Below are 25,646 nucleotides of genomic sequence, written 5' to 3' on the forward strand. Positions count from 1 at the left end.
GTCGTTGGATCGCTTTCTGTTTTGAACCGGAAGTTTTTGAACGAAGCGAATATTCGATTGGCTGGATGACTTCCGTAAATAAACGTCTTCGTGTAGAAAAATGCCCGCTGTACTACCTGCAGTGGCAGAACAACTTTTTCGAGACATCCGTAAAACATACCAGGAAACTGCTCAAAGTAAGTTGACAAATACATTTAGACTGGACTATTTAAGTTTATTCCACCCTTTTTTTTTTAGCAGGCAACGATTGCATGGCGACTAACTGCTGAGATCCAGCTTTATTTAAACTCGTATACCTCATCGTGATTTATATTTGTTTGTAATTAAAATAAAGATTCATGTTGACTTTTTTTTAAATGTAGGAAATGAAGTGCATTCTACCAAATTTGACTTGTTCGCAGGTTTCACAATAAGATGAAGTTTCATGTATGTAGCTGTAGGAGGCGCTGCTCTTTCATATTCCTCACTCATTAAATGTCAATTTAAAACCATCGTATAATTATATCACTTAATTCTTTTCAGATCGTCATCCCACTTGACACAGCGTCTATTAAAAAAAAAAACACATTCTTAACTGCGTGTTATTAATGGACCCGCTAATATTGAGTGGCACACAGTTTAATGAATTTACTTAAATTTTAGATATGGCAAGAGTATAAATGTTAGACTATAATATGATAAACTATTATCCCTGATACTTTCTTCCTATATTCCTATATGAACTAAGAATAGGCCTATTAATATTCTTAATCAAATGTACCATATTATATCATGAATATACCGGGCCAGTGCCGGTTCTGGTAGGGTCACCCGAATAGAATTAGAAATCCCTTTATTGTCATTGTACTCAAGTGTGCAACGAGATTAGAGAATATGGCTCCAGTCAAGTCAAATTTATTTGTATAAAAAGTTTCAAATGGCTTCACATAGCCACCGTCTAAACCCTCATGGTGGCAAGACGGGGCCACCGCCCAAAAAGGATTCATGTAGAACCCCGTTTTGAGCTTTTGTATAATGTGAAATTTGTAAATATAATTTTTAAATATGAAATGTTGCTGTACAATATCAGCTACGGATGATAATTGTGACTAAATGAGTAGCATTGGTGTCATTATTTTCACATTTTTCTTTTGCAGTTCCTGATGACTTACTGATTGCGTAAGTACTAATCTACCAACTAAACTTGGCTACCCATGGCCCAAATGAGGGTAACTTGTATAGAAAATAAATTGTGTGTGTGTGTGTGTGTGTGTTTTTTAAATTATTATTTACACTGACTAATCACGAGGGACTACATTGAGGAAGAGGGTGACAAATTAGTCTCTGAAACAGCATAGTGGTTTGACTTATGAACCACATCCCGTCCGTTAGTCAGCATACTTTGGCTTGGCTGTTCCTCATATTTTCCCTCACGAGCAAATCTTCCCGAAATTGACACTCAAAACATGTCTGAAGAAAATAGCATTTTATAGACTAGCCAACATTTTAGTGTGTCATTGGCGTCCGTCTTATACTAATTTATTAATTCCGTCATTCAGTCCATCTATTCATTTTCTATAACGCCATCATCAGGATTGTGGTTAAGTTGGAGTCTATGGTGCACCCCGGACTGGTCCCTAGTCAGATGGAGAGTCTTCTTCAATTAGCCTTACATTCATGCTGCCCTCATTTGATCAATCAAAGGAAGATGTGACAATGTCTTAATTGCACTGCGATGCGTTTCGTATAGTGGTATGTTAAAACAAAACCAAAAAAAGAGGAAGACTCAGAATTGATGGTAATGATTGTCCCCTGTCATTGTCTTTTTCTTGTTGGTCAGGCTCAAGTTTGTTTTTGGGGTCTGTGCAGTACAAGCTTTGGATCTGGTTGACCAACGCTCAGTCACCTGTCTGTCATCGCCTAGCGGACGTAAGGCCTTCCAGGTAAGTCACCTGCTCACATCCTGTTGGTGACACTACACAAATACGTGTCACAACATGCAATTATTCGCACAACACTTTGGAGCTTGCTCGAACTGAATAATGAAACGATGCCAGAAACTGCCGGTTTTGGCCCACTGTCTCATAAGCGTGAGCAGGAACTGTGGCGGCCCTGAAAACTTAAAAAGGCCCAATACTGGACTGCCGGACCACGAGATTTTAGTGTTAGTACTGTAATTTATTTATTTATTTGTTTTAACTTTGCACATCATGCTTGTGATCTCCGGAAAAGATATAAGTGGAAAAAACAAAAAAAGAAAACAAAACCAATTGTGTTTGCTCAGGATGTCATAATGAACGCGGACAATCCGCTTCGGTTGTGGTCATGGTGACCGAAATTTCCTGTCAACTCCTTAGGAACTACACATTTTGGAAGTCTTGTTGACCTTTTTGTTTTTGCATCATTTCAAGGCTCTCTCTGACACGTGACCATTCCGAGACTAAGAAAGTGTGCTGGAACGTGTCAGGACCTTTTCATCCTCTTTAAGTAGCTTGCGTTGTTCTTTTTTTTTTTCTGTTGCCTCAAATGTTTGTTTGTTTGTTAATTTATATACTTCAACTCAAGACCTCATAGGAAGTTAAATATGGAACACATGTAATGTGGTTTGTGTTCTCTTGGCAATGTATCAACTGTTGAGACAGAAGTTGGTATGTCAACCGCTTCATTATGTTGGTCATTTCCTGTTAGCACATCTGTGGCACCAAGTAGTTTTTGCCCGTTGTCGTAATAATGGGCTCTCTTGTTTCCTGAGAGGCAATGAATAAGGCATGACAATGTGATATTTTATTTCTGGGGTTTTTCACCTTGTCTCCTCCAAATATTCATTGACCTTGTCATCAGGAATGTTACACCGCAGCCTATTAGAAGGCACGGCTAATAAATCATCTACTACTAATAATAATGATGATGATAATTTATTGATTGTGTTTTAATTCCATCAAACAAATCTATGCGGTGAGATGGCCTTTTAGTTTGCCACAGCAGCGAGTTTGTCTTTTGTTTGAGTGCTCATTTGTTAGTCACTTAATTTGTTAGTTCCTCTGCTTGTCGGTTTGTCGTCAAGATTCATATAAAGCTTTTGCCACCGCAGTCCACTTGCTGAAGCACGCTCCTGTGGTTGTGGTCATTGTGACCCATATTTCCTGTAAACTCCTTCTGGTTCCTGAAAAATAAAATAAAGTGCTGCTAAATTCGGAGATTCATTGTGCTCTTTTTGGAACAGTTTAATGGAGTTCTTTTGGTTTGAGGTCTCATGAGTGAAAAGCAATGTAGAAAATGGCACTGGTGGGTCAGGTGATAATTTCTATGATAAAAGTTAATGTATTTTATATATTTATATATATATATATTTATATATTTATATATATATATTTATATATATATTTATATTTATATTTATATTTATATATATATTTATATTTATATTTATATTTATATATATATTTATATATATATTTATATATATATATTTATATATATATATATATTTATATTTATATATATATATTTATATTTATTTATATATATATATATTTATATTTATATATATATATATTTATATATATATATATATATATATTTATATATATATATATTTATATATATATATATATTTATATATATATATATATTTATATATATATATATTTATATATATATATATATATATATTATATATATATTTATATATATATATATTTATATATATATATATTTATATTTATATTTATATATATTTATATTTATATATATATATATATATATATTTATATTTATATTTATATATATTTATATATATATATATATATATTTATTTATATATTTATATATATTTATATATATATATATATTTATTTATATATTTATTTATTTATATATTTATTTATTTATATATTTATTTATTTATATATATATATTTATTTATTTATATATATATATGTGTATTTATTTATAAATATATATGTATTTATATATTTATTTATATGAAATACATAAACTTTCATCATAAAAATGATCACCTGACCCACCAATAAATATAAATCCGTATTGCGTGTTTCCAATTTTACACAAGAATCTAAGCAACACTGCTGTCCTCCCATTTTGCTTGCTGACCGTGTGATCAACAACTTCTCAGAGTAGAATTGTTAAAAGGTGTGGACTGGAAAGGGCCTCTAGATGTTATCAAGCGGGTGGCCCTTGAAGCACGTTTATGATTCTCAAGATGCAAAAGAGCAGCATGTTGACGCACAGCGCAGGGTCTGCGTCCATCAACAGTGCCCCCCCTGGGCGCTTTAAATTTCTTTGAAGACGTGTTTGTGTTGCGCTTCTTGTGGACAGAGCAACGTCCAACATGCTGGCCCTGAAGGCCAATAATGGCTTCCCAAGAAGTATTCCCACGAGAGCCAGATTTTCCGGCAATGACAAAGCTGGAGCTTTAGTGAGGCTTTAACTCTCACCGCTCCCTCCGCGGCGATTGAAAGGCCGCATGTGATGCCGTGCGTTCCCAAGGAGGTGTGGCCTCTTGCCAGCCAAGGCGTAAGCTGCCAAGCTTTGCTGCGTGAGGCCCAGCAATGCCACGTGATGTGAGACGTTGGACGTGAACATACAGAACCTGAAGTGTGAGATGGTTTTCAACTACGCCGGCTTTTTCGAGCATTTCCTGGCTTCGTTTCGCAGTTTTACGGCCTTTTTGCTGCATCCTGCCTTGCACACTGCTCTAGTCATTGATAACGAGGTCTTCTCAGTCTGTGCCATTGTTTCTTTTGTGTCTAATTTATAACGCAGTGTCACGTCGGACAAACGAGGTGTTTATTCCTCTGTAGGTCACCGGGCAAGGTAATTTATGGATGCCCCCGAGAATAATGGAGCCTGCTGTAATATCTCAGTAGGTGTTCATTATCACGTCGAGCTGTTCTACGGACTGAAGGCCGGATTTACTAATCGTTTGCATGGGCAAAAACAGGCTTAGTACGTCCAATTTTTTTTTTTTTTTTTTTTTTTTAATCTGTGCATTCCGGTCCAAAGTGGCCCACGGCCCAGCGGTTGGACACCACTGCATTAAGACACCTGGGAACTGTTTTAAATTGTCAGAAATGCATTATTATGTCTCCTGAACTATTCTTTGTTTTCAACTTTTTTTATAATCTCAACTTTAAAAGCAATATTTCACATTTTATGATTTTTGGAGCTTCTCTTAAAATGCCCGTTTCTCTCCTATAATTGTGTTTAGTGAGGCCTTGTGTCGTCGTTGGTCCGCTTTGACTTGTTTGTCATCATTCAACATCATGACACTCATTCAAAATCGGTTAAAGTTTCAAGCTCCCTTTGGGCTTTTTTTTTTTTTTTGTTTTTTTTTACTGAACATTCAGCCGTGCCTGCAGTTCGGAGGCCACTGGGATGCAATAAAATGTGTTTTTCTTCCCGCCTATCCATACATACACTGTGTTCACTCTTCCTGTACTCCACTCTGGTCATCTCTGAGCATCCAAATATGGCTAACACGCTGAAGTTCTCGAATATGAAGTTTCATGGAGCCATTATGTGTCAGTAAAATGGCCTGATTTTGTTGCAGGTCATCGGAGGATCTGGATCCTCGTACACTTGTTTCACATCCTGCCACTACTGCCCGTGTCCTGCCTTTGCCTACACGGTGCTACGGAGGAACGAAGGCCTGCTGGTGAGGATCTCACAGGAAGACAAACGCATTCACTTCAAGCCCCACCCAGGAACACAGATGTGATTTTTTTTTTTTGGGGGGGGGGTGCATAACTGTCCTACAACCATTGTGTCTCACCACTGGGGTGTGCATCCTGCAAAAAAAAAAGTGTGTACAACAGATGCTTGTGGTCAAGTCATATTTGGGCCATGGCGCTGTTCTGTGGCGTAAGTGTTTTGTTTTTTTTTATATATTTTTTTTTAAACTTGATCTGCATCGGCGCTAGAATAGTGATCTGAGTGCGGATCAAGCGTTCTGAGATCCACTTGAGCTTGACCGTGACATATGCTGGCGCCACATTATTTTTGTTTCAGACCTTCTGCTGACGCCACAGTGACTGAGGAAATACTGACCCGGTCCGTACCTCTGACAGGTCAGAGGAGGAATCATAAAATATTTCCAAACATGTGACAAGAATTTCAAAGCATGGCGGACTTGTGGTTAGCACTTCTGCCTTGCACGTCTGACGTTTGGGTTTGGAATCTTTGTTTTAGGTCTTCTTTGGTGGAGTTTTTAATTAGTGATAGTTGACATCCAGCTCATACGAGCCAGGCCCTCTTGTATTTTCTTCCACATTCAGTGCGACTTGCAGCAACAGAACATGAGGGCGACAAACGCGTTAAGTCTGTGCGAAGACACTTCAGTTCCATGTGATGACAATCACGTGCGGCTTTCATTGGAACACACACACACACAGTGAGACTATGATTTGGGAAAAAAGACGGGAACATTCCACGAAGGTCAGAGCTGTCGCACTGTGACGCTCACATGAGCTCATTTCACCGGAGGTCTCGCCTGTCTGATGTCGTTAAGGCTGCCGTGACTGCGATGACGGTGCTTTGCTCTTTTGTTGCAGTGCAAACACATTCTGGCCGTGTACCTGTGTGAGGCCATGGGTGCGACTCGCGTGCAAAGCGCGTCGGATGAGCAGATGACAGCGCTGCTTAGTGGGACCTCGTCACTGTGAGTCGCACTTATGTTCCGGGACAGTGGGAGGAAAGGCATTGCTTTTCTTTTTACTGTCTTTAAGACACCATCATTTTTTTTGGGGGGGGGCCTCCCGTAAAGAGTTCCTAATCTGTTTCCAGGGAAACATCTGTTTTCTGAGGCTGTCTTTATTTTTAGCTTCCTCGTTGGGAAACATTGAAACTCTGCATCGCTAGTTATTTTTGCCCTTTGAGGAAAAAAAAAAAAAAAAACGTGTTTTATCTTGTCAAAATCTTGTACATAAACATGCCTTTCATGAACAACATGAACAATATAAACATGGCTTTTATTCACAAAATATTTGACTGTAAATGCATACAGATTGCACAAAAAGGTGAATAATAACGTTTAAGGTCAGGATAGTTGATTTGCATCAACTTAATGGTTACGTCAAAAAAGCAGGATACTTACAGTACGCATATATATATATGTGTATATTTATATATATATATATATATATATATATATATATATATACATATACACACACACACATGCACACAAACACATCTGTCAACTACGTCAACACGACATTACAGTGCATTTACAGTATATCTGTCCCCGTTGGAATGTTGACACACTCTTGTATTTTTAGCCCTTGAGATCAGTCAGGTATCACACAAAGCGGGGAGGCACGTCAATGTTTGGAGCCTTTCAACATCACAGGAAAAAAAAAAAAAAAAGCGAGCGCAATGTCACGTTTCTTCTACTTTGTTTTGGCCACATCACGTAAAAGACGTTCTGCCTCATCGTCGAAAAAATGGATTCACGTTGGAACATAGTTGCGCATGAGGTTGATGACCACGCCCAGCAATGAAAAAATTAAAAATTAAAAACTGATTCTGGAGAAGAGAGCGTTGCAGCTGCACCATTTGGTGCGGTTGAATAGATTCATGAATTGTCCCTGCTTCACTTTCACATTTTATCGGATTAACGTTTTGTGGGAATTAAGAGGGTTTAATGATATTTAAGGAAAAAAGACATTGTGGTAAGAGAAATACGTAACGCAACTACAACATTCACTTTCACCCCTGTGGACAATTTAGAGAGTCCAAAGAAGCTTGCATGCATGTTTCTTTGAATGTAGGCAAAAGACAGAGGACATGCAGGAAAAAAAAAAAAATCATGGGAATAAAATGCAAACTCGACATAGCGAGGCCTGAGCTGAAATTCGAAACCTGAACCTTTGAATTATGAGGCAAAAGTATGAACGAGGCCACGGAAGGAAAAAAATGTGATCCCTCAAAATACCAGTAGTCAGGAATTGATATCTCGAATTACATTCATTTGGTCACTTCCTGCCAGAATACACTAATTTAACAAATAAAAATTTCTCAATAATTCATTTGAGTTCCCAATGAACGGAAACACTTTGTAGGGAGGGCGTGGGCGGTGGGGGCGGGGGCGGTCGATCAGAAATAACCACAGTTCCTATTGAGGTCCACGAGTAATAGCGAGTAGTACGGGTCCACATTCACCAAGACTTTTGATGTTCAGAGTCACAGATACATTACTACATTAATAAATAAACACTTGCACTGACGTTTGGCAGTAAAAGAAAACAAAACAGGACTGTTGCAGTTCTCTCAGGGCTTATTCAAAGCGATAAATAGCATTTTTAGAATGTTCGGGTTCCGTTCACAGTCCTCCGCGTCCAGTTAGTGTTTAACAATAACAACAACGACAACACATCCTTCAAGTTAAGTTTGACCCTTCGATTCGATTTTGACATCATAACCCGCTCGTGTAAACATTCAGCGGAAATGGTGGCGAGTCTAGAGCAGGGGATCGATAGTCATGTGCATCTGGTCTCCGGTGCGCCGGCTGCCGTTGGAGCTGACGTAGAGCTCCTCTTTGCGGCACAACACGTGCCGCTCCAGGATCTTGCGGAAGGTGTTTCGGAAGTCCTGGATGCGGTAGGCGTAGATGACGGGGTTGACGGCCGAGTTGGCGTGGGACAGAATGATGGCTACGTACATGACCTCTTCGGGCTTGTGCAGCTCCTTGTAGAAGAGCGTGAGGCAGTTGAGGATGTGGACGGGCAGCCAGCAGATGGCGAAGAGGCCCACGATGATGGACAGCGACTTGGCGGCGCGGATCTCCCGCTGCAGCAGGCCGTGATGGTGGTTGTCCCCGTTGGCCACGCACTTGAGCTCGATCTGCCTCAGCTGCATCCTGGCCACCGTGAAGATCTTCATGTAGATGCCCAGCATGATGAGGAGCGGCAGCAGCACACACACAAAGAAGTTAAAGTAGACCATGTACTCCATGTCCACCACTCTCTCAAAGAAACACTGCAGCTTGCAACTCCGGAGTGCTACGCGTCCGCCCTTGGACCCAAGTTGCCCGTTCGTAGTGTCGTTCGCTGTGGAGTTGACATTCCTGCAACTCTTGTGTTTGACGTTCCAACCGAGGAACGGGACCAGGCCGATGACGAAGGACAGGATCCATAAAATGGCGATGATCTCTCTGGCCGTCTTTCCTGTCATCAACTCTTTGTACCTGCATTTAACAAAAAAAAAAGACACATTTACTTATTTTTGTATTCATAACACATTACAGCAAAACAGAGGGGGAAGGTAAGTCATCAATTTTCCTACTTGGTCACTCGATGGACAAGGAGAGCGCCACTGCCAACTAGTGGAGTGGATGTGCAATTACAGTTTATTGTAGTACGGTTCAAAAGCAAAGCAAATAAAGCAAAAGTTTGCATTTCCTTTGCATCCTCTGCACCACGTCCACACCCCGTCACCATTAAGTTTAAATTCACGACACACCTTGGACATGTCAACCCGCCTCACAGTTCTGAAGTTCACGTTCCCAACGTCGGCTCTGGCCTTCCTGTGTGGTGTTTGTTTGTTCTTCATGTGCTTGCGTGGGTTTCTTGAGTACGCCAGGATAAGCTCCAGCTCACCCGTGACCCCGAAAGCGGATAAGCACTATAGAAAATGGATGTATTTCCTCGACGGGTTTCCTTGCTTGGGGCTGCGAGAGATGCTTAACTTTATTTTTCTGCCTGACTTTGTCGTGACTTGCTTCATAATGAGTGTATCGTGCTTTTTTTTTTTTTTTTTAATGAGCTTTAAAAAAAAAAAAAAAAAAAAATGTGTTGTACCATTTTTTGTTTCCTAGGTTCAAAGACATTCGCACCTTCTCATTTTCTGTATCAATTCACTGTCCCACCTTGTTGTGTTTAAATTCATGTGGTCAAGGTTCTTCACATTTGGAAACAAAAGAGGCCAATGAAGCAGATTAGTCGCGCTCAGCAGGACCTCCAAGGACAAATGGCGTGTCGCGGTCGGCGGCATCCTCTGAAGGCCGCAGGCTTTTCCTGATGTGACGTCAGGCTAGCGAGCGCATGCTTAATGAGACACACACATGCTGACACACACGTAGCACCAAAAATCCTTATGTCCTCCGCAATGTCTCAAGAGAAGATGTTGACTTCAAGGTGGGAATGTTAAGTGACAAGTGTTCACATTTATTATTCTGCAAAAACAATAACATATCTATATATATATATTTTCGTGTGACATGTTTACACTCTCTTAAAGGGGAAGTCAAGTCAAAAATATTCTTTACAGGATAGTATGAGATATGCGCCCCCACTACTCTAAATGCAATATTCCAATTAATATTATTTGAGGAATATGAATTAAGGCGCAAAATCCACCCATCATTATCCATTTCTCCGGGCGGCCATTTTGACGTGACATCACCGTTGCGCAGGCTCAGCTTACAAGCAATCTTCTGCGTGTCGTCACGCGACGTTTGCAATCGCAGCCGATATCTTTGCTCGATTTTACCAACCAAAATTCCGCACCCCCGCTCGCCTCAAAATTGGTTCATCCCACCAAATCCCTGCAGATTGCAGATATTTTTCTGCTAGTTGTTGTGTCATGCGCGTGAGTTGATATTGAAGCCTAGGTGCTACCGACAAGCTAGTATGGATGCCATATTTTTTTATATAAAACAGTTTGGCTGCGGTTTGCGCATTAGAACTTTAAACAAACAAATTAAGAAAAGGTGTGACAAAAACGACTTAAGCAAAAGTGAATGTAAATCGAAGCAAAAGTGCCCGAGGGGAAGTCTTGCTTTTAGCCAGGCTGTCAATTATTAGCCCGGTTGAGTCCCATGTGACCTTCCTAATAACTGCAAATGGGCCCATTCGGGACTTCCGGGACCGATGTGGCGTGTGAGCTCTGCCCTGTGGCCAACGACACGCCCACCTCACCAGTCAGGAGTGTGTGTGTGTGTGCCCCCCAGGGGAGGGACATGAATTATACACGACGCTGAAGCTTCTATGCACCTGTTCTCGAGCATCTGCTTGCTTGGTCAAGCTTGCACGCAAAAATCCCCACTCCCCGCCTCCGCCCTCGTGGGCTCTCTCAGGGAGTGGCCGGCCGGTTGCATTGGTGACCGGATTAGTTGTGGCATGACGACAGCTTGCTGGCATCTATCCTTATTGTATTTTCTTTTTCTTTTTTTTTTAAGCATACTTGCACACAATCTGCCCAGAAACTCTGCCCGGCATCACAAAGATAAATCTTGATTTTGGAAAAACAAAAACAAAAAAAAAATGCAAGTTTAACTCATCCTGTATGCTAAAGGTGGACACAAGTTGTATCACATGTACGGTCGGAAATAACAATTTAGAGCTTTTCTGAAATTCCCAATCTTAAATTCCCAAAGTTATATAATGGAAAATTACCAGAAATTTGCAAGCCTAATCACAAATTCTTTACATACATGTTTATTGTTGTATACCTATGATAAAGTCACACACACACACACGCACGCGCACACTTTCTATAGTTACAGCATAATTAAACAGCATGTAAACAATTAATCAGTTTGTGCATCATTTTTTAATTAATCGCAGATTATTCTGGTGAGCACAATTTGTCCACCGGGTGGCAGTATAAAGAAGTATGGCCGACACATTTAGGGACTACTACGGCTGTGTGTGACAGCAATAATATTACCCGTTTTCTGTAGAGGAAAAATACTAAAAGTCTGAATATTGTTCTATTCTTTGTCTGCATGTGTTGCTGCACTGTTTGTGTTCAAATATTCATTATAACACTGCCTCATGGATGTTATTTGCTCGCCCGTCCCTTTAGGAACTTCATCGAATTATCCATTGATAAATGACACTTTTGTCTGTACATAGATATATTTTAAAAACGCAACAAAATAAAATGTACATAGCTGACAGCATGTATTAATGACCCAACAAAATCCACCACAGTGAAACCAGCTAAGCATAGTGTGTGCCCGTCTGCTGGTCCAATATGTGTTGAAAATGTCTTTAAACAGCGCAACAATACATTTCTTTTTGGACATGATGCAAAACGGGAAGGCGATGTAAGTGTGTGTGCGCGCGTGTGTGTCGCCTGTCCCAAGAGGCTCAAAACATCTGGCCCGGCCGGGCCTTTCGCTTCCACTATAACCATCTGTAAAAACACTTTATCTAAGAGCGAATCCGGACCCCAAATAGCTGTAGACGACACACACACACACACACCCCCATCCACGCATACACACAAAATACCGTGTGTTGAGTGTAATTTGAGCCACACTGATCTTATTAGTGGGCATGTGGCGAGGGTGGGAGGCCTTTTAGAGCCCACGAACATCACGTCATGGCTATTACTGTATGTAGAGCAAGTGTGTCTGTTGTGAGTGAGGTTACAAAGGGGTGGCCGATTTCCGGTCAATTTCCGGAAGGTCTATGGGAAGTTCGGTCGAGCAAATAATGAGAAATATTCCAAATTTGCCATTTTCGGGGGATTAACTGGGAATTCAGGTAAAGTCAAGGTATCCATGTACTTGAATCAAATCTGATTGTATTTGTCAGGATTCTACTAATGAATATTTTCATATTTTCTGGATATGTATTTTTTAAGTGGCAGAAGATACAATTAAGCCGTGCATCCACCTGTTGCCTGTCAGACATCAAAATAATAGTTTTGTGTTGGACGAAGCAGGCCCAGATTTCACACAAAATAAGTACAACTGAGACAATATTATCAATATCTCAGCTCATATTCTTTTTTCGTGACATTTCCAAATCTAAAATATTTGCCGCAGCTCAGTAAAGGTTAGGAAACAACGCAATTGTGTTCACACTGACTAAAATATTTATACGTTTTAAGGTGATGTTATTGCCTGTAAAGCACAAAAAATGACTTGTTTCAGTATTTGACATCGTTTTATCTATTTGGAAGTGTTTTTCTTGCGGCTTTTATTATGAGTATGGCCTTTCATTTATCGTCGCTGTCCTATAAAAATCAAGTCATCCAATTTGTTTCCAATCATCTACTTTGAAATTTATGTTTATAATCCAAGATCGTTGCCTCTTTAAGACAAAAGTGTATATTTGAAGTCCAACAGTTACAAATGGAGGAGTATGATTTTTTAAAGCTATTTATTTACCAAGTTTGATGTGCCCAAAGCACATGAATAGCCATGATGCCCACAAGCCAGAAGATGAGCTCCACTGTGTTTGTTTACCAATGAGGCGTGGAGCAATTATACTTCATCTTGTCCCTTCTCTAATCATATTGCGGAATTGTTCTTGCATTTTATTTTCATACTTCTTTAAGATGTCTGTCTCTAATGGGAAATTCATACAAATAAAAGATTAAATAGCTTAGTGGAATGGTTTGTGTTCAATTTCCAATGCTCGATGGGCACATCTTTCGGAGCCACAAAGTTGGCGCAATTTGACTTTCCTCCCGACGCATGAAAATGTCCTTTCTTGCCAACGTTTGAGGCGAATGGAAATGACAGCGCATCCAAAGTCAAAGAGCCCCACGGGAGGGCACCGTCAACTTGTGTTGCTTTAAAACAAGCATAAAAAAACAACAGCAACTTGTGTGCGTGTGATCTCGGCGTCAAGATTTGTCAACGCGATGTTGACAGCCTCCAGTTTGACACAAGTCTGACCGATTCACAATTTCATAATTCATGCTAATGAACACTCGCTACATTGACACTTCAATATGTGTTATTTTTCTTAATTCCTTGCAACATGCTAATAAGAATATACAGAAAGCGTTAACAATGATAGGACAAGCGTACATTCTGGTCGAGTGGCTAGCAAATTTTGCTTCATTGCTTCAAACATTCAAGTCAGGTTCATAAAAGACTCCAAACTGTCTAGCGAGAATCGCTTGTCTGAAAGTGCACTGCGATTGATTGCCAATCAGTCCAGTGTGTACTTTGCCTTTTACTCCTCAAAGTCTCGCCATGACCCAAAATGAGCAAAAGAATGGACGAAAGAAAAAAGACATCACTTTATGAGGATGAAATTGTGAATATGCAAAAGTGCTTGTTTTTGATTAACACCATTTTTTTCCAGTGTGGCTCAAACACTTGTTTAGAGAACATATACCAATGTATAGTAGTAATTAAATACCTGGGAGATCACTTAACAAATACCAACTTTTTAATTCCTCATCACTGCTGACCTTTGTTGTGACTCTGTTGTTTTCTACATTATTATTATTATTATTATTATTATTAAATACAAGTGCACAAAAAAAGAACAACAATGGGATGGAGCAACGTCCCCTCCCACAACATGACGCTCTCTCACCTAAGAGGGATTTTGACCGCCAGGTATCTGTCGATGGCGATGGCGAGCAGACTGAAAATGGAGCTCTGGGTGAGAACCAGGACGAAACAGGCCAGGAAGAGACAGCCGTAGAAGTCCAGCCGGATGCCGATGCTGATGGTGATGGCGAAGGGGATGGCGAGGCAGCCCACAAGGATGTCCGCCACGGCCAAAGACACCAGGAAATAGTTGGTTGCGTTTTTCAGGGTGGTATTGATGGCCACGGCCCAGCACACCAGAACGTTACCGGAGATGGAGAAGAGAGCAATGACCACTTCAATGATGATGTAAAACGTCTTTATTCCTTCGTCATTCATTCTTCTGAGACGAGGAGCTCCTACAAGTCTACAAGCAGGACGCAAATGTTTGACTGGGCATCCAAGAATAGTCCACAAGTGTGCGATTCTAAATTGGCCATCTGGAAGTTAGAAAAGAAGAAAAAAGAAGCAACAACATCAAAGGCTGCTGCTTGAATGTGCTCGTTTTATTTGCTTTTTTTTTTTTGTTACCTTTGCAAAGCTGTGCATCGTCTGTGGGCGCGTCCACGCCGCGAGTGAAGACTTTCTTGTGTGGTGCAACTTTCCACCCCTTGACTGCACTTTTCAAGTCGGGGAGGAACACCAGCGTAAGAAGGGCGAATGCTGACATTTTCAATACAAGCCACGCCCCCTCGCTCTCTCTCCCTCTCGCTCTCTCTCTCTCTCTCCCTCTCTCTCGTTCGCTCACTCACGCGACACTCACACAGACACGTAGTTATCCGTTATGTGTAACCCCATCACGATAAGAGAGGAATCCCACGACACTGTGGCACGGATGAGCCGTGCGTAATTACGCACGGATCCGCCCAACCACAAGTCCACGATAAATGAGCTCCCACGCGCGCAACTGCTTCTCATCAACACTGGAAAAAAATGTTGGTTGCATTTACTGATTTTCATCAAGTAAGTTGCACGACATAAAATCCTTTGGATGAAGATATGTAATTTATAGTAGATGTATAGTCTTCTCAAAAATATATCTGAATTCAAATGATTTTGTTTCGTGCGACCACCTGTTGAAAAAAAAGAGTAAATTCAGCACCACTTTTTTTTCAAAGACGGAAGTGAGTCGTTCAACGGGATCAGGTGAAATACAACTTTTTTTTCCGATGGAATTGCGTCACATGTGGTTCCAAATAAAAACCTCCAGGCTTCTGCTGGAAAGCAATAAATAAATGAATACATATTTTTTTTAACTAAACAAATCGTTAAGTGCAGCATTTTTACGTTTGCCACCTTTTGACAAAAAGCCTTTATCCTAAAAGTGCGTCAATCAATTATCTCTTTTCGGTGACAATGATCTGAACAGGGAGTCAATTTGTGACAGTGCACTCGCCACCCCCACCCCTGGGACAAGGCTGCCTTAAATGAGTGTTAATAATGAACCAAAACAAAATTGACACTCTTTTATTAAAGCAACAGCTCTTAAAATAGAAAACACAAATGTTTGTCCACGTATTCACCCCGGATGCACATAAATAAATAATGTTTCACTTCCAAAGCAACCATATGCGCTGAGAATAGGAAAATATGTAAATTGTCATCTTCCACATTTACCATGGTGAAATTAAACATATTTCATTTATTAAATCCAGCCACAGCGCCGTTGCTGTCTCACAACAGGTTAGTTATACAAAGCTGAGTGCTTTTTGATGGAAAAATAATTTGACTGTGGTAACGATTCCAAAGTAGTTGTCAAGTTAGCATTGTGTCTTGGAAAGTACAAGCAGTCCATCTCCACTGCGCCATGTTGTTTCCACCGGGCACAAATAGATGACACTTTTAAAGCAACATTGGTCATGAGTCATGTACACTTTGAACATGCATCATTTGGCACAACATTTGAAAGACACAGAACACTTTGAATAACTTTTAGAAGGTACGAAAAAGAAACAAGTTATGCACTATTCACAAAAGGAGACGGTCGTTTTGCTTTTGGGAGGAAAAAAAAAATTCCCAATGAATCGTAGATGCGCTGTAAAATGACTGCATCCTTGATGTCAGTTGCTGTTTTTTTTATTTTGTTACAAAGGCTTTGGTGTGGCCTGGTGTTGTGATTTTTTTATATCAAGACTTTTACTTTGCCACTTCCGTGTCTTTTTATAAATTGTCGCAGGTGAACTTCATTTGAACTTTTCTTCATGAATGGCCCTATTACATTTCCTGGATCAATCAGAATTTATATTTGAACAATTGTTGTTCACATTTTGACATCACAGGACCAAAACGTCACCCAACAATTGATCAATAGCACCAAATTTTGCCTTTAAGCTCCTTGTTAGAGGACAGTACAAAATGAAAAAACCTTTGAGAATGCTTACAATGCATTTCAGATTCACCTGAAAGTCTCAGCCAGAAGCCAAACCCGAATTATACCTCTAAACAGTGGACTTTGCTTACACATGTCTTCCACTTTGCCACTTTTAGCTTGTAAGAGTCGAAATGTGCTGAGTGGCCACATTGTGGTTCAACGTGTTGCAGGAGAAAACAGCTGCTCCGGAAAAGACGGGCTCTAGCGACCAGCGCCAAGCAGGAGGTGAGGCGAGGTGCGGCGAGTCTGTCTGGAAGATGAACGTAGTGCAGACGCCGGTCAGGTCTCAAAATACTTGTAGATCTGAGAGACGTACTGCATGACGCTCTGCCAGTCGGGCCGGTCAGTCTTCATCAGCTCCTGGATGTTCTGCACGGAGCAAAAATGTGAGTTAAAAATTGTCAAGAGAGTTAATAACGGTTTTATAATGGGGAGTGTTTCCTGCAAGAAAAACGGATTCTAAATCCAATTAGAGTCTCCTGTGATTCCACTGTATTAAATCAGAAAATTAAAAAAAAAAATGATTTTTTTTCTTGTAGCCAGATGCACAGACACACCAAAAAATTGTGACGTTGAGTCAGGATGGAACATTTTTTTCACATTACGCAGTCCTCGTGGGGGTCCTTCTGCCTCTTGCAGATACAGCACACAAAAAATAAACTGACTGATTTTTGGACTGTATTCAAATCATTTGAGACAAAACACTGCCATTGATAAGATGGTATGTAAAGATGTTAAAAAAAAAAAAAAAAAAGACACCAAAAATTGTAGTCGGATTATCAGAAAGTACATTTGTTCCCAACTGACGGCGATATCATACACAATCGTTCCTGTAAACGCAGCATGTGTGCTTCCAGTAAACTTGGCTTTAAAAGTAGCCCAACATGAAAGCGCAAATTTACATTTCTGGCATTTCACGCTTGTAACGCAGCGGGTTGCTTTTCTGCTGTCAAGCAGAAGGGAGGGGACCCCACTTGCGCAGTCCTGATAAGACAGATTGGGATGCTTTCAAGGAACTCAGACGAATTCAAGGTATTTGTGAAAGATAGCAGCAGGAGGCCCACTTTCAGTTGAAGAGCATAAACTCATGTAGGCCATCATTTTATGAGCAACTACAACTGAATCGGGTAAAAAATAACCCGGTTATGGGTTAAAAAAGGGACCAACTCATATTTAGTTCAATTTGACCCTTTTTTGTTGTTGTTTGTGCAAAACAATCCACATTTTTTGGGTTAACTCAGCAGTTTTAAGAGTATAATAAGACAGAGGACCATACAGCAATACAGGAGTAGCTTCGTCAAAACATAATCGGAAGGCAACGAGCCCATAAATCCTGTTCTTAAGTGAAATCTATCCAAATAAAAACCAGTTGTGTGTTTCTGCTTTTCCGACTCACCAGGGAAGGTTTGATGCCAATGCTCTCGGCAGCCTGAAAAGCCAGCGTCAGATTCCGGATCTGAAGAAAAAATGAATCACACGGTCACAATTCCACACTCTGGTAATAACACATGAAAAAATAGAAAGTACTATCACAGAAAAGTGAATAAAATACATAGACAAGAACGACACTGATTACATTTTTGAAAGCTACTTTGGTGGATGTTTATACTCAGATTGGAAGTCGGCTTCAGGGCTAAACTACAAATACATTCATAAAACCGAATGCCAATGAGGTTGGAAGTTGAAATTGAGGTTGGTACAATATCACGGCATCCCCTAATTCCCAGTTGATAAAAATCCAGTTCCAATTCTTTTCCAGTCTTTTCAATCAGAGTTTATTTAAAAAAAAAAGACCAAATTTCCTCCAATCTGCAGAAAGAATTGACATATTTTCCCCACATTGTAATCTTAAATTGTGTTCCAAACAACAATTGAAAATGTTCTGCACTCTGTCCCCTGGCTTGCCCCCGATTCTCCCATAAACGGAGGCAAGCGAGCGCCTGAACTCATCATGTTTGCCTTCAAACTGGCCGCTCCGTTTTGGATGATAAAGTATCAATGAGATTATTCACTCAATTCTGGAAAAGAGCACATTTCTCTGTTTCCTGCCTAAAACGCGAGGCCATCGATTACCATCTCGGGTAAAAAAAAAACATCTGATGATAAAGGGCGAGAGGGACAGTAATGAGATTAGTGGAAGAACAGATTACACTGGAAAGAGCCGCTTGGATGTTTGGGCCCGAGGGTGAAGTCACTCAGCAAGAGTTATTAAAGTCAACTCCTGTCTATTGAATTATTCAGCACGGTGGCAAGCGTGGTGTCTCCGTCATCAGCTTAATGTAACGCGCGTGACTCATTCGTCACTTCGGATGAATAAGTGCAGGTGTTTGACTTTTGTTTTAATGCGGCAGCCACGGGACTGGTATGCGGCGCCGACCATGTGACCATCAACACACAGGCACCGCATTCAAAAGGCTTCGAGATCGCTCCAAACTATAAAAAGTACTGTCGCTAACTTTAAAAAAAAAGCAAGCTGAATGCCTGATTGAAGGTTGGAAGACATGCTAGATACCCTCGGGGGCTTAATTTGAAAGTCTTAACGGCAGTCCCATGAGAACTTTTGCTTGTCAAAAGTTCAAATCGGAAAGAGACACAAGTAACCTTTGTGACATTAAAACTATGCAAAAACACGAATTTCTATAGTCATGAATGTGGGAGCTCGTGGGTCACTGATGACTGGATCTAAGTGAGCAAATTTTTCGGTACATACAGTAGCTACATTTATATTACACAACACATGTCGGCATTTATCCAGTATAGGCATGTGTGTGTGTGTGTGTGTGTGTGTGTGTCTTACTGTAGTTTCCTACCTTATCTTGACTGATGAGTTCCTGGTAAGGGATGTGGGCGGGTAAATATGTGTGCAGGAGGGCACAAAAAGCCAAACCATCACTCCAACTGCTGCTGAAGTTGGTCACATCAATATTCTGTCCCAAAAAAAAAACAAAAAGACGCAGGTCACCAAAAATGACAAAAAAAAAACAAAAAACAAAGACAAGATGACAACAATCAGAAAGCCTGAATTGGCGCTGCATAAATAAAATTGAGTTGACTTGGTTTCAGGATGACATTAAAGTCATTAAGTGGGTGATAGGATTCATTCGTCTTTGCAAAAGAAGTCCAAAAAGTTTGTCACGGTAACTTTATGCATAGTTGGAATGTTCAGTAATTCTTTCATATACCACTAGAGGGAGCCTGTGTGCAACTAGTCGTATGTATACGCCACTTCATCTCTCATCTGAAGAGATACACTCGTTAGATGACGTGTAGTTAATCCGAAAGTCATACACTCATGTAGTACATTTGCGTGTGCCATGAAGGGGGCGTGGCCCAATAAGTGCGATCAGGAGCTGCAGTGACGAGGTTCCTTGAGCGTTTAGCATCCGCCCTATGCGCCTTGCAAGTGTTTTCATTTTGCATTTGTGCGCACTGTTGACGTTTTCCGCTTCGAAAGCTTCAAAGCTCGATTTATGTCAGTCAAATTGAATAAAAATAGATAGAACACAAAAGCTATCGCTAATATAAGCACTATCCGATTGTGGCTGAGTGAATACGCGAAAGTTAGCCCAGTTTCCCGCTCGATTTTTTCCGCAAGCGAAGTTAATCAACCGCAAGTGTCCGAGAGCTTCCTCCATCTGGGAAGCTGAGCCGCATTATTAAACCGTCGGGGATTTTTGTATGCGTCTTGGAATCAGAACTACAGCGCTGCCACAAGTGACAGATTAGACGTCCGTTTACCGACGCTTCAAGCGGCTGGTCATCAGTCTGCACCCCGAGGACCAGAGTCCGGCAGATTTTCATTCCAAATATCTAATCAGAGGATTGATCCAAACCAGTGACTGCAGGCCAATGCAATTAGCCACCCGATTGGACACAAAAACTACACGTCTCCTGAAACCAAGCATGAATAATGCCTGAGCTCCTTAATGAGACCCGTTCGGCTTCACCTGAATGTCCCTCCATGACGTTTAAACAATCCGGAGCTCACTTTGCGCCGTGACCTTTCAGGTAATATGGAAGGTAGAGCGGAAGGTGCACCGCAAGTCATGAAATCAAGCTTCTGGGTTTTTGCAAAGTCCACATTTGTACTCCCAAAGAATGATTCAAATACGGTCTACTATCCTTTCTGGCTGCGTTCGTCGTGTGTGTTTGTTGGAGAGTGTAACATCCATAGTACACGTGATTTAAGGTTAGTCAGAATGCAGACACTCCGAGACAAAGATAGATAATGACAAATAAACAGAGGCTGCAGAGGGACGCACGCGCACGAGCGGTTGTGCGCCAATCGGAAAAGGAGGTCTGAACCGAAGGCGAACTGGGGTGGGCGGGGATATTAGAGGCCAGCGGTGGTTGTGGCGTTTCGGGAGAGAGGCATGCATGCTAAAACAGCAGTAGATGAGAGCAGCTCGCTGGGAGCCGGCGCAGAAAAGCAAACACAGCATCAAGCGACAGGAAACGTCGAGCTTGGCACAAAAGGCAGAGCCATGGATTTTTTTTTTTTTTTTTTTGTGCAGGCTCAGAAGGGAGAAGAAGTGGATCGTTGAGAGGGAGGACTGAACCGACGTTGAAGAGCAGAAAGATGTTGTTTTAGAGATCTTTGGTCAAAAGAAAAGTCGATATGATTAACGGCATGACCAACATGCCGGTGTGCAAGTTTTAGGCCAAAACATGCGAGACACTTTTCTCACTCTCACTACAATAATGTGTCTGAAACTATTTGGGTTACGAGCCGTGTGACCCTGGAGAGAATAAATAAACGTGATTCAGCTTTACTTTACTTACTTTATTACACGATAATAAGTGTTTTTTTTCACGTTGTAACAAATACTCCATGGCGAAAAACAAAAATACTAAAACTAATAACAAGTTAATGACAATAAAGCGTTTTCAAAAATGAACAAACAAACGATTACTGTAATTAAAGTAGCGTTAGCCTTCTCACCTGCATTAAATGGGAAGTCAACCCAAAATTGTATTTACAAGAATTTGTTCTTTGCAGGCCTATAACTCGAAAAATGGCATTCTGATTAATACCGCAATTTTGGAATACAAGTTAAGCAGTAAAATCCACCAGCTTCAGAAAACAGGAGAGCTGTGATTGCTCGCTACCCGAGTCCTGAGCAACCACTGTGTACTGTTACAACTTTCATTTTTTCTTTTCACCGAGACAGCGATGGGAGCTCCTCAAAGCGTTCATCTGGCAAAACCACGCCCCTCTATGGGGAGCGACCCAGCAACATCCCGCAGCTCTTGAAGGTAGTGGACATGAATCTGCTCATCAGGAAACATTTCAAATAACCCAATTTTCCGTCAATTACATAGCGCAGCATTTCCTGCTATTGTTATAATTTGGTTATCGCGACAGAAGCTTGGAGTTGTCTCTGCACTCGCCGTGTGTCTCGAATGCAGGTCGGTTATTGTTGAACCCAGACAGCTCCTGGTTTAACTGTGACGCTGCAAAAACTGTTACAAGCTATTTATGATGGAGTTCTGTCGAAATGCCCTAATGAATGACCTCCCAGACGGAGAGCTCTGACAGGCCCAGCTGAGGCTAACGCTTAGAGCCTTTGCTCATTGTTCGCATCTTAAACAAATAGGGCCTTTATTTTTGTTTGGCTTCTACGGTTAATGGGAAAATGTTTTATAAGCGTCTGTAGTCTAAAAGGGGACATCAAAGTGCCTGATAAATAGAAAGGAGACACATGCGTATTCCAGGAAGCACGGCAAACAATCAAATCAAAACATAACGTCGAACCTCACACTTTGTGTTAGTAACAATTTCTCAAATCGAGATGGCGAGAGTAATCCATCTAATGATTGAATGAGTGTTAAAACTCGATCGAGTGGAATTGATTGCGGACTTATCATGTATTGAACACGGACGTGCGGTCACAGCGGGCAGGAGGAGGCAGTGCCTCCCTTGTCGCCGCCACTGCATGTGAAGCGAAAAAACAATCTAGAATGTCAAGGATTGCATTACTAAAAGTAATAAAACAGCTGAAATAGCACATTTATTGTTCAACTACATAGGCGAGAAGAGAACAGAGGCTTTTCACTTTCAGTGCCTCTAGCGACTATGCAAACATTAATTGCCGACGCAGGCATAAAAAGACACTGCTTGCCTTTATATTGCCAAGATATGTATTTTATCACACGAGTAATGGACATGCAGCCATTCAACAGTCTGTCTAATATTTTTAATGGACGCATGCGACATAGTTTGTCTTTCTGAGACTGAAAGTGTATGGTGGAGCCAAGAAAGTACCTTACCACAGAAACAGGTGGCAGTACTGAGCTCCTTTCACGTAATGCGTAGAAGAAGCAAGGCGCTCTTCCCATAGAAATGTACGGGCATTAGAGCGGCCTTGGCTGGTTGAAGACGTGCAAACCTGGCCGCCATCTTGAACCGGGATTCCCCGGTGATCATGTATTGAGGTGACTGTGCTTGGCATCAGAACTTTTTGTTTGCGTCGGTAGAAACATCAAACATGCAGTTATGATACCATACATGTGGCTAATTTTATAATTCTGCCTTTAATAATATTAAATATAAATTTCAAGGTTGTTTTAAAATATATAATGTATAAAACACCAACAACAATTACGTTTCCTTTTGTTTTTCATGGTATCACGTTGTTGAACTGAGATCAAATTTTGCTCCCATGCAGTGTTTCCCAATAATTTTGGAGGAGACAGCAAACAAACATGTTTAAAAAAAGATAGACACGTTAATTATGTCCCTTCTGCCATCTAGTGGGAAAACATTAAATTGTTCTGCTTGACAGTACACGTCGCTGGCATCGACGATGAACAGACATTATTTGCAGTAAAGAAATATGACCAGACCTCTCATGGAATTAAAAAATAAATAAATAAATAAAATAAACGAGTCAACTTCTGACCCAAGGTGCGAACGACCTCTTTTGAACTCCAATTTCCTGCGAGTGTCCCCTCGGCGTTCGTCTCCCGTAGGGCAAAGTCAATCAAAGCTAGTTAAGGATCCTCACTCATCGATTTGTGTCCATGCACGCACATGCCTCTTCCACTTGGGAATATGCACGCGTATTTTCATTTGAGGCTCAGCCCAATACATGATTTAAAGCACGTAGGCCATTGCCTCGCCTTTCATCGTGTTTTTTTTTTGTTACACTCTCAAACACATGCTGCAAATAAGCTTGTGTGTGTTTGCACAGCCCCATGTAAGATGATAGGACACAATCAGTTCACAAGCTCCGCTGTGCTCTCTGTTCCTCTTGTGGTGATGACAGCCCCCCACCCCGCAACACACACGCACACACACTAATGTCTCCTGCTCCATTATTGATTCAGGTACGTGTGACATCAAGCTTTGTATGCAGATATAATCACAGACTTGCTTTGTACCTCAACAGTTATGAATACCCACTCTCAATAGCTTGCATTTTTGGTTGCACTTTATACTATATCCAGCTTACACACTCCACACCACCAGGCCCGGCTTTAAAGACAAATATCTAACTCAATTTAAAAGTGCTGTAAGAATGTTAGATGTGCAGAGATTATATAGCGACGGAAACAGAAAATATAAAATTTTTTGAGTATTCTTCATACTTGCAAATAATGCCCCGCTTTCACTAAGCCTTCTTTGAGAGCAAACCCTTGGCCACACTGTCGGGGGTTAAATGGTGCTGGGCCTGACTAAGATGGGTTCATCAGAGATTTTCTTCAATATGAGAATCACTTGGGAAAAATTTTTTAAAATACTCAAACATAACTACCGGAATGGCATCAAAGATGAGGAATGCGAGGACGCTATGCTTTGTGAGGACATCAGGACAGCTGTGACTTCACTAAGTCTTTTAATCCCGTTTAAACTTGTTTTACAAGATTGCATTTGCGTACACTGGGAACATGGGGTCGCACTGATGTTTGTTTTCAATGCTGCCTTCCGAGACAGCTGCTTTAAACTGATTTACTTCCATCTAAAAATCAAATTAAACTACACGTATGAGCCGTCTCATGTTTCATGTAGTACACCACACACATTTGCGTGAATCTCGGTGTAATGGGCCGGCATGTTATCGGGCGTGCTATTAGAGCGTGCTCGTTGGGCAAACTTATTAGGCAACATGTTGTCATCACAGAGCTTTCTGTGTTTTATCAACACATGCACGCATACACATAGGGTGGCTATCAAGATTTAGAGGAGGAGATGTCGCATATGGCCGATTTACAATATGCATTATATAGTAGGCTGAATTGTTGGTTATCGCCTATGCCATGCCATGATTGTACCGTAAATTCGAGTCATGGGTGGGCAAAACATTTGTGTGCAAGGGGTCGCACTGAAGTTTGAAAATGTCAGATTTTTTTGTAAGGACCGAATGAATAGAATAAATTGAAAAAAAAAAACAAAAAACAAACTTCAATCCTCTGGGAAGGACTGCAAAGAAAGTTAATTAAGAGCAACGCAGTGAAATGCACGATGTGAAAGCGACGTGAGAAAGATCTTTGGCCTGTGATCCCTACCGGATAGCCTTGTGTTTTCTTCTGGCACCACTTCAGTAAAGCGTTCCTCTTAGATCCCCCATACTCCCGCGCGAGTGCAGCCAAGGGGTCCGTACTTTCCACACCATCATGAGGGAAACACAAAAGTACACAGTGAGAGAGAGAGAGACAGATGGCGTGATAACAGATAAGACTATTGGAGTCAAATATAAAAGTGCGAATATCTTTTAATGCATTACAGTTCCGACTATACTCGCTCAATATGAATGGGCTGGAAAAAAAATTGAATAAACAAGATGAAACTATGATTTCAAACACACGCACACACACAGTGCACGGATATTGTTCCCAAGGTCATCTTGTGGTGTTTGTGTTGCAGTTGGAGCCATGGGAAGCCCACGACGCCCGGTCATTGCTCTCAAAATGAGAAACATGTCACGGCGCTTGGCTGTTAAATTCATTAGTTCTGTCTTAGAGGCGTCGCGTCGCATTGCAAATTTTGCAGAG

General features: G+C 40.9%; 3 protein-coding genes across 7 annotated transcripts in view; 1 reads left to right on the top strand and 2 right to left on the bottom strand.

The window, feature by feature from the left end:
- The first annotated feature begins 60 nt into the window (after positions 1–60).
- zswim7 (zinc finger, SWIM-type containing 7) lies at positions 61–10,424 on the top strand. Of its 3 annotated transcripts, none has more exons than XM_088280442.1 (6): positions 61–176; positions 1,137–1,158; positions 1,820–1,922; positions 5,552–5,656; positions 6,552–6,658; positions 9,895–10,424. In XM_088280442.1, exons 1-6 carry the CDS (start codon positions 101–103, stop codon positions 9,926–9,928), a joined length of 447 nt encoding a protein of 148 aa, XP_088136568.1. In that variant the 5' UTR covers positions 61–100; the 3' UTR covers positions 9,929–10,424. The 3 variants fall into 3 exon arrangements, with proteins under 3 accessions (XP_088136568.1, XP_088136569.1, XP_088136570.1); XM_088280443.1 differs by lacking the exon at positions 9,895–10,424 and adding an exon at positions 8,683–9,869; XM_088280444.1 differs by lacking the exon at positions 9,895–10,424 and having other exon boundaries at positions 6,552–7,105.
- Positions 6,962–14,985, bottom strand: adora2b (adenosine A2b receptor). The gene is made up of 3 exons (XM_088280441.1): positions 14,813–14,985; positions 14,286–14,721; positions 6,962–9,184 (listed from the first exon to the last, which is right to left on the bottom strand). Exons 1-3 carry the CDS (start codon positions 14,949–14,951, stop codon positions 8,458–8,460), a joined length of 1,302 nt encoding a protein of 433 aa, XP_088136567.1. The 5' UTR covers positions 14,952–14,985; the 3' UTR covers positions 6,962–8,457.
- Positions 14,986–15,732: 747 nt separating this feature from the next.
- specc1 (sperm antigen with calponin homology and coiled-coil domains 1) overlaps positions 15,733–25,646 on the bottom strand; it is a 34,445-nt gene continuing 24,531 nt past the window's right edge. For all 3 annotated transcript variants that reach the window (XM_088279173.1, XM_088279172.1, XM_088279174.1), the window contains 4 exons: positions 25,161–25,254; positions 19,463–19,579; positions 18,049–18,108; positions 15,733–17,021 (listed from right to left, as the gene is read on the bottom strand). In XM_088279173.1, the coding sequence (XP_088135299.1) occupies positions 16,932–17,021; positions 18,049–18,108; positions 19,463–19,579; positions 25,161–25,254 (361 nt within the window). In that variant the 3' untranslated portion in view covers positions 15,733–16,931. The remainder of the gene's footprint in view (positions 17,022–18,048; positions 18,109–19,462; positions 19,580–25,160; positions 25,255–25,646) is intronic.

The sequence above is a fragment of the Idiotropiscis lumnitzeri genome, chromosome 17, assembly GCF_059441095.1.
Source record: "Idiotropiscis lumnitzeri isolate Australia: NSW breed Sydney's pygmy pipehorse chromosome 17, RoL_Ilum_1.0, whole genome shotgun sequence".
In the NCBI taxonomy this organism is placed as follows: Eukaryota; Metazoa; Chordata; class Actinopteri; order Syngnathiformes; family Syngnathidae; genus Idiotropiscis; species Idiotropiscis lumnitzeri.

Excerpts from the sequence above, each read along its gene's own strand:
- zswim7 (XM_088280442.1), top strand. The coding sequence starts at position 101 with ATGCCCGCTGTACTACCTGCAGTGGCAGAACAACTTTTTCGAGACATC. Across the intron at positions 1,923-5,551 it reads GCGGACGTAAGGCCTTCCAG|GTCATCGGAGGATCTGGATC; the intron begins GTAAGTCACCTG and ends ATTTTGTTGCAG. Across the intron at positions 6,659-9,894 it reads CTTAGTGGGACCTCGTCACT|GTTCTTCACATTTGGAAACA; the intron begins GTGAGTCGCACT and ends CATGTGGTCAAG.
- adora2b (XM_088280441.1), bottom strand. The coding sequence starts at position 14,951 with ATGTCAGCATTCGCCCTTCTTACGCTGGTGTTCCTCCCCGACTTGAAA. Across the intron at positions 14,722-14,812 it reads CGATGCACAGCTTTGCAAAG|ATGGCCAATTTAGAATCGCA; the intron begins GTAACAAAAAAA and ends TCTAACTTCCAG. Across the intron at positions 9,185-14,285 it reads GCGGTCAAAATCCCTCTTAG|GTACAAAGAGTTGATGACAG; the intron begins GTGAGAGAGCGT and ends TGTTAAATGCAG.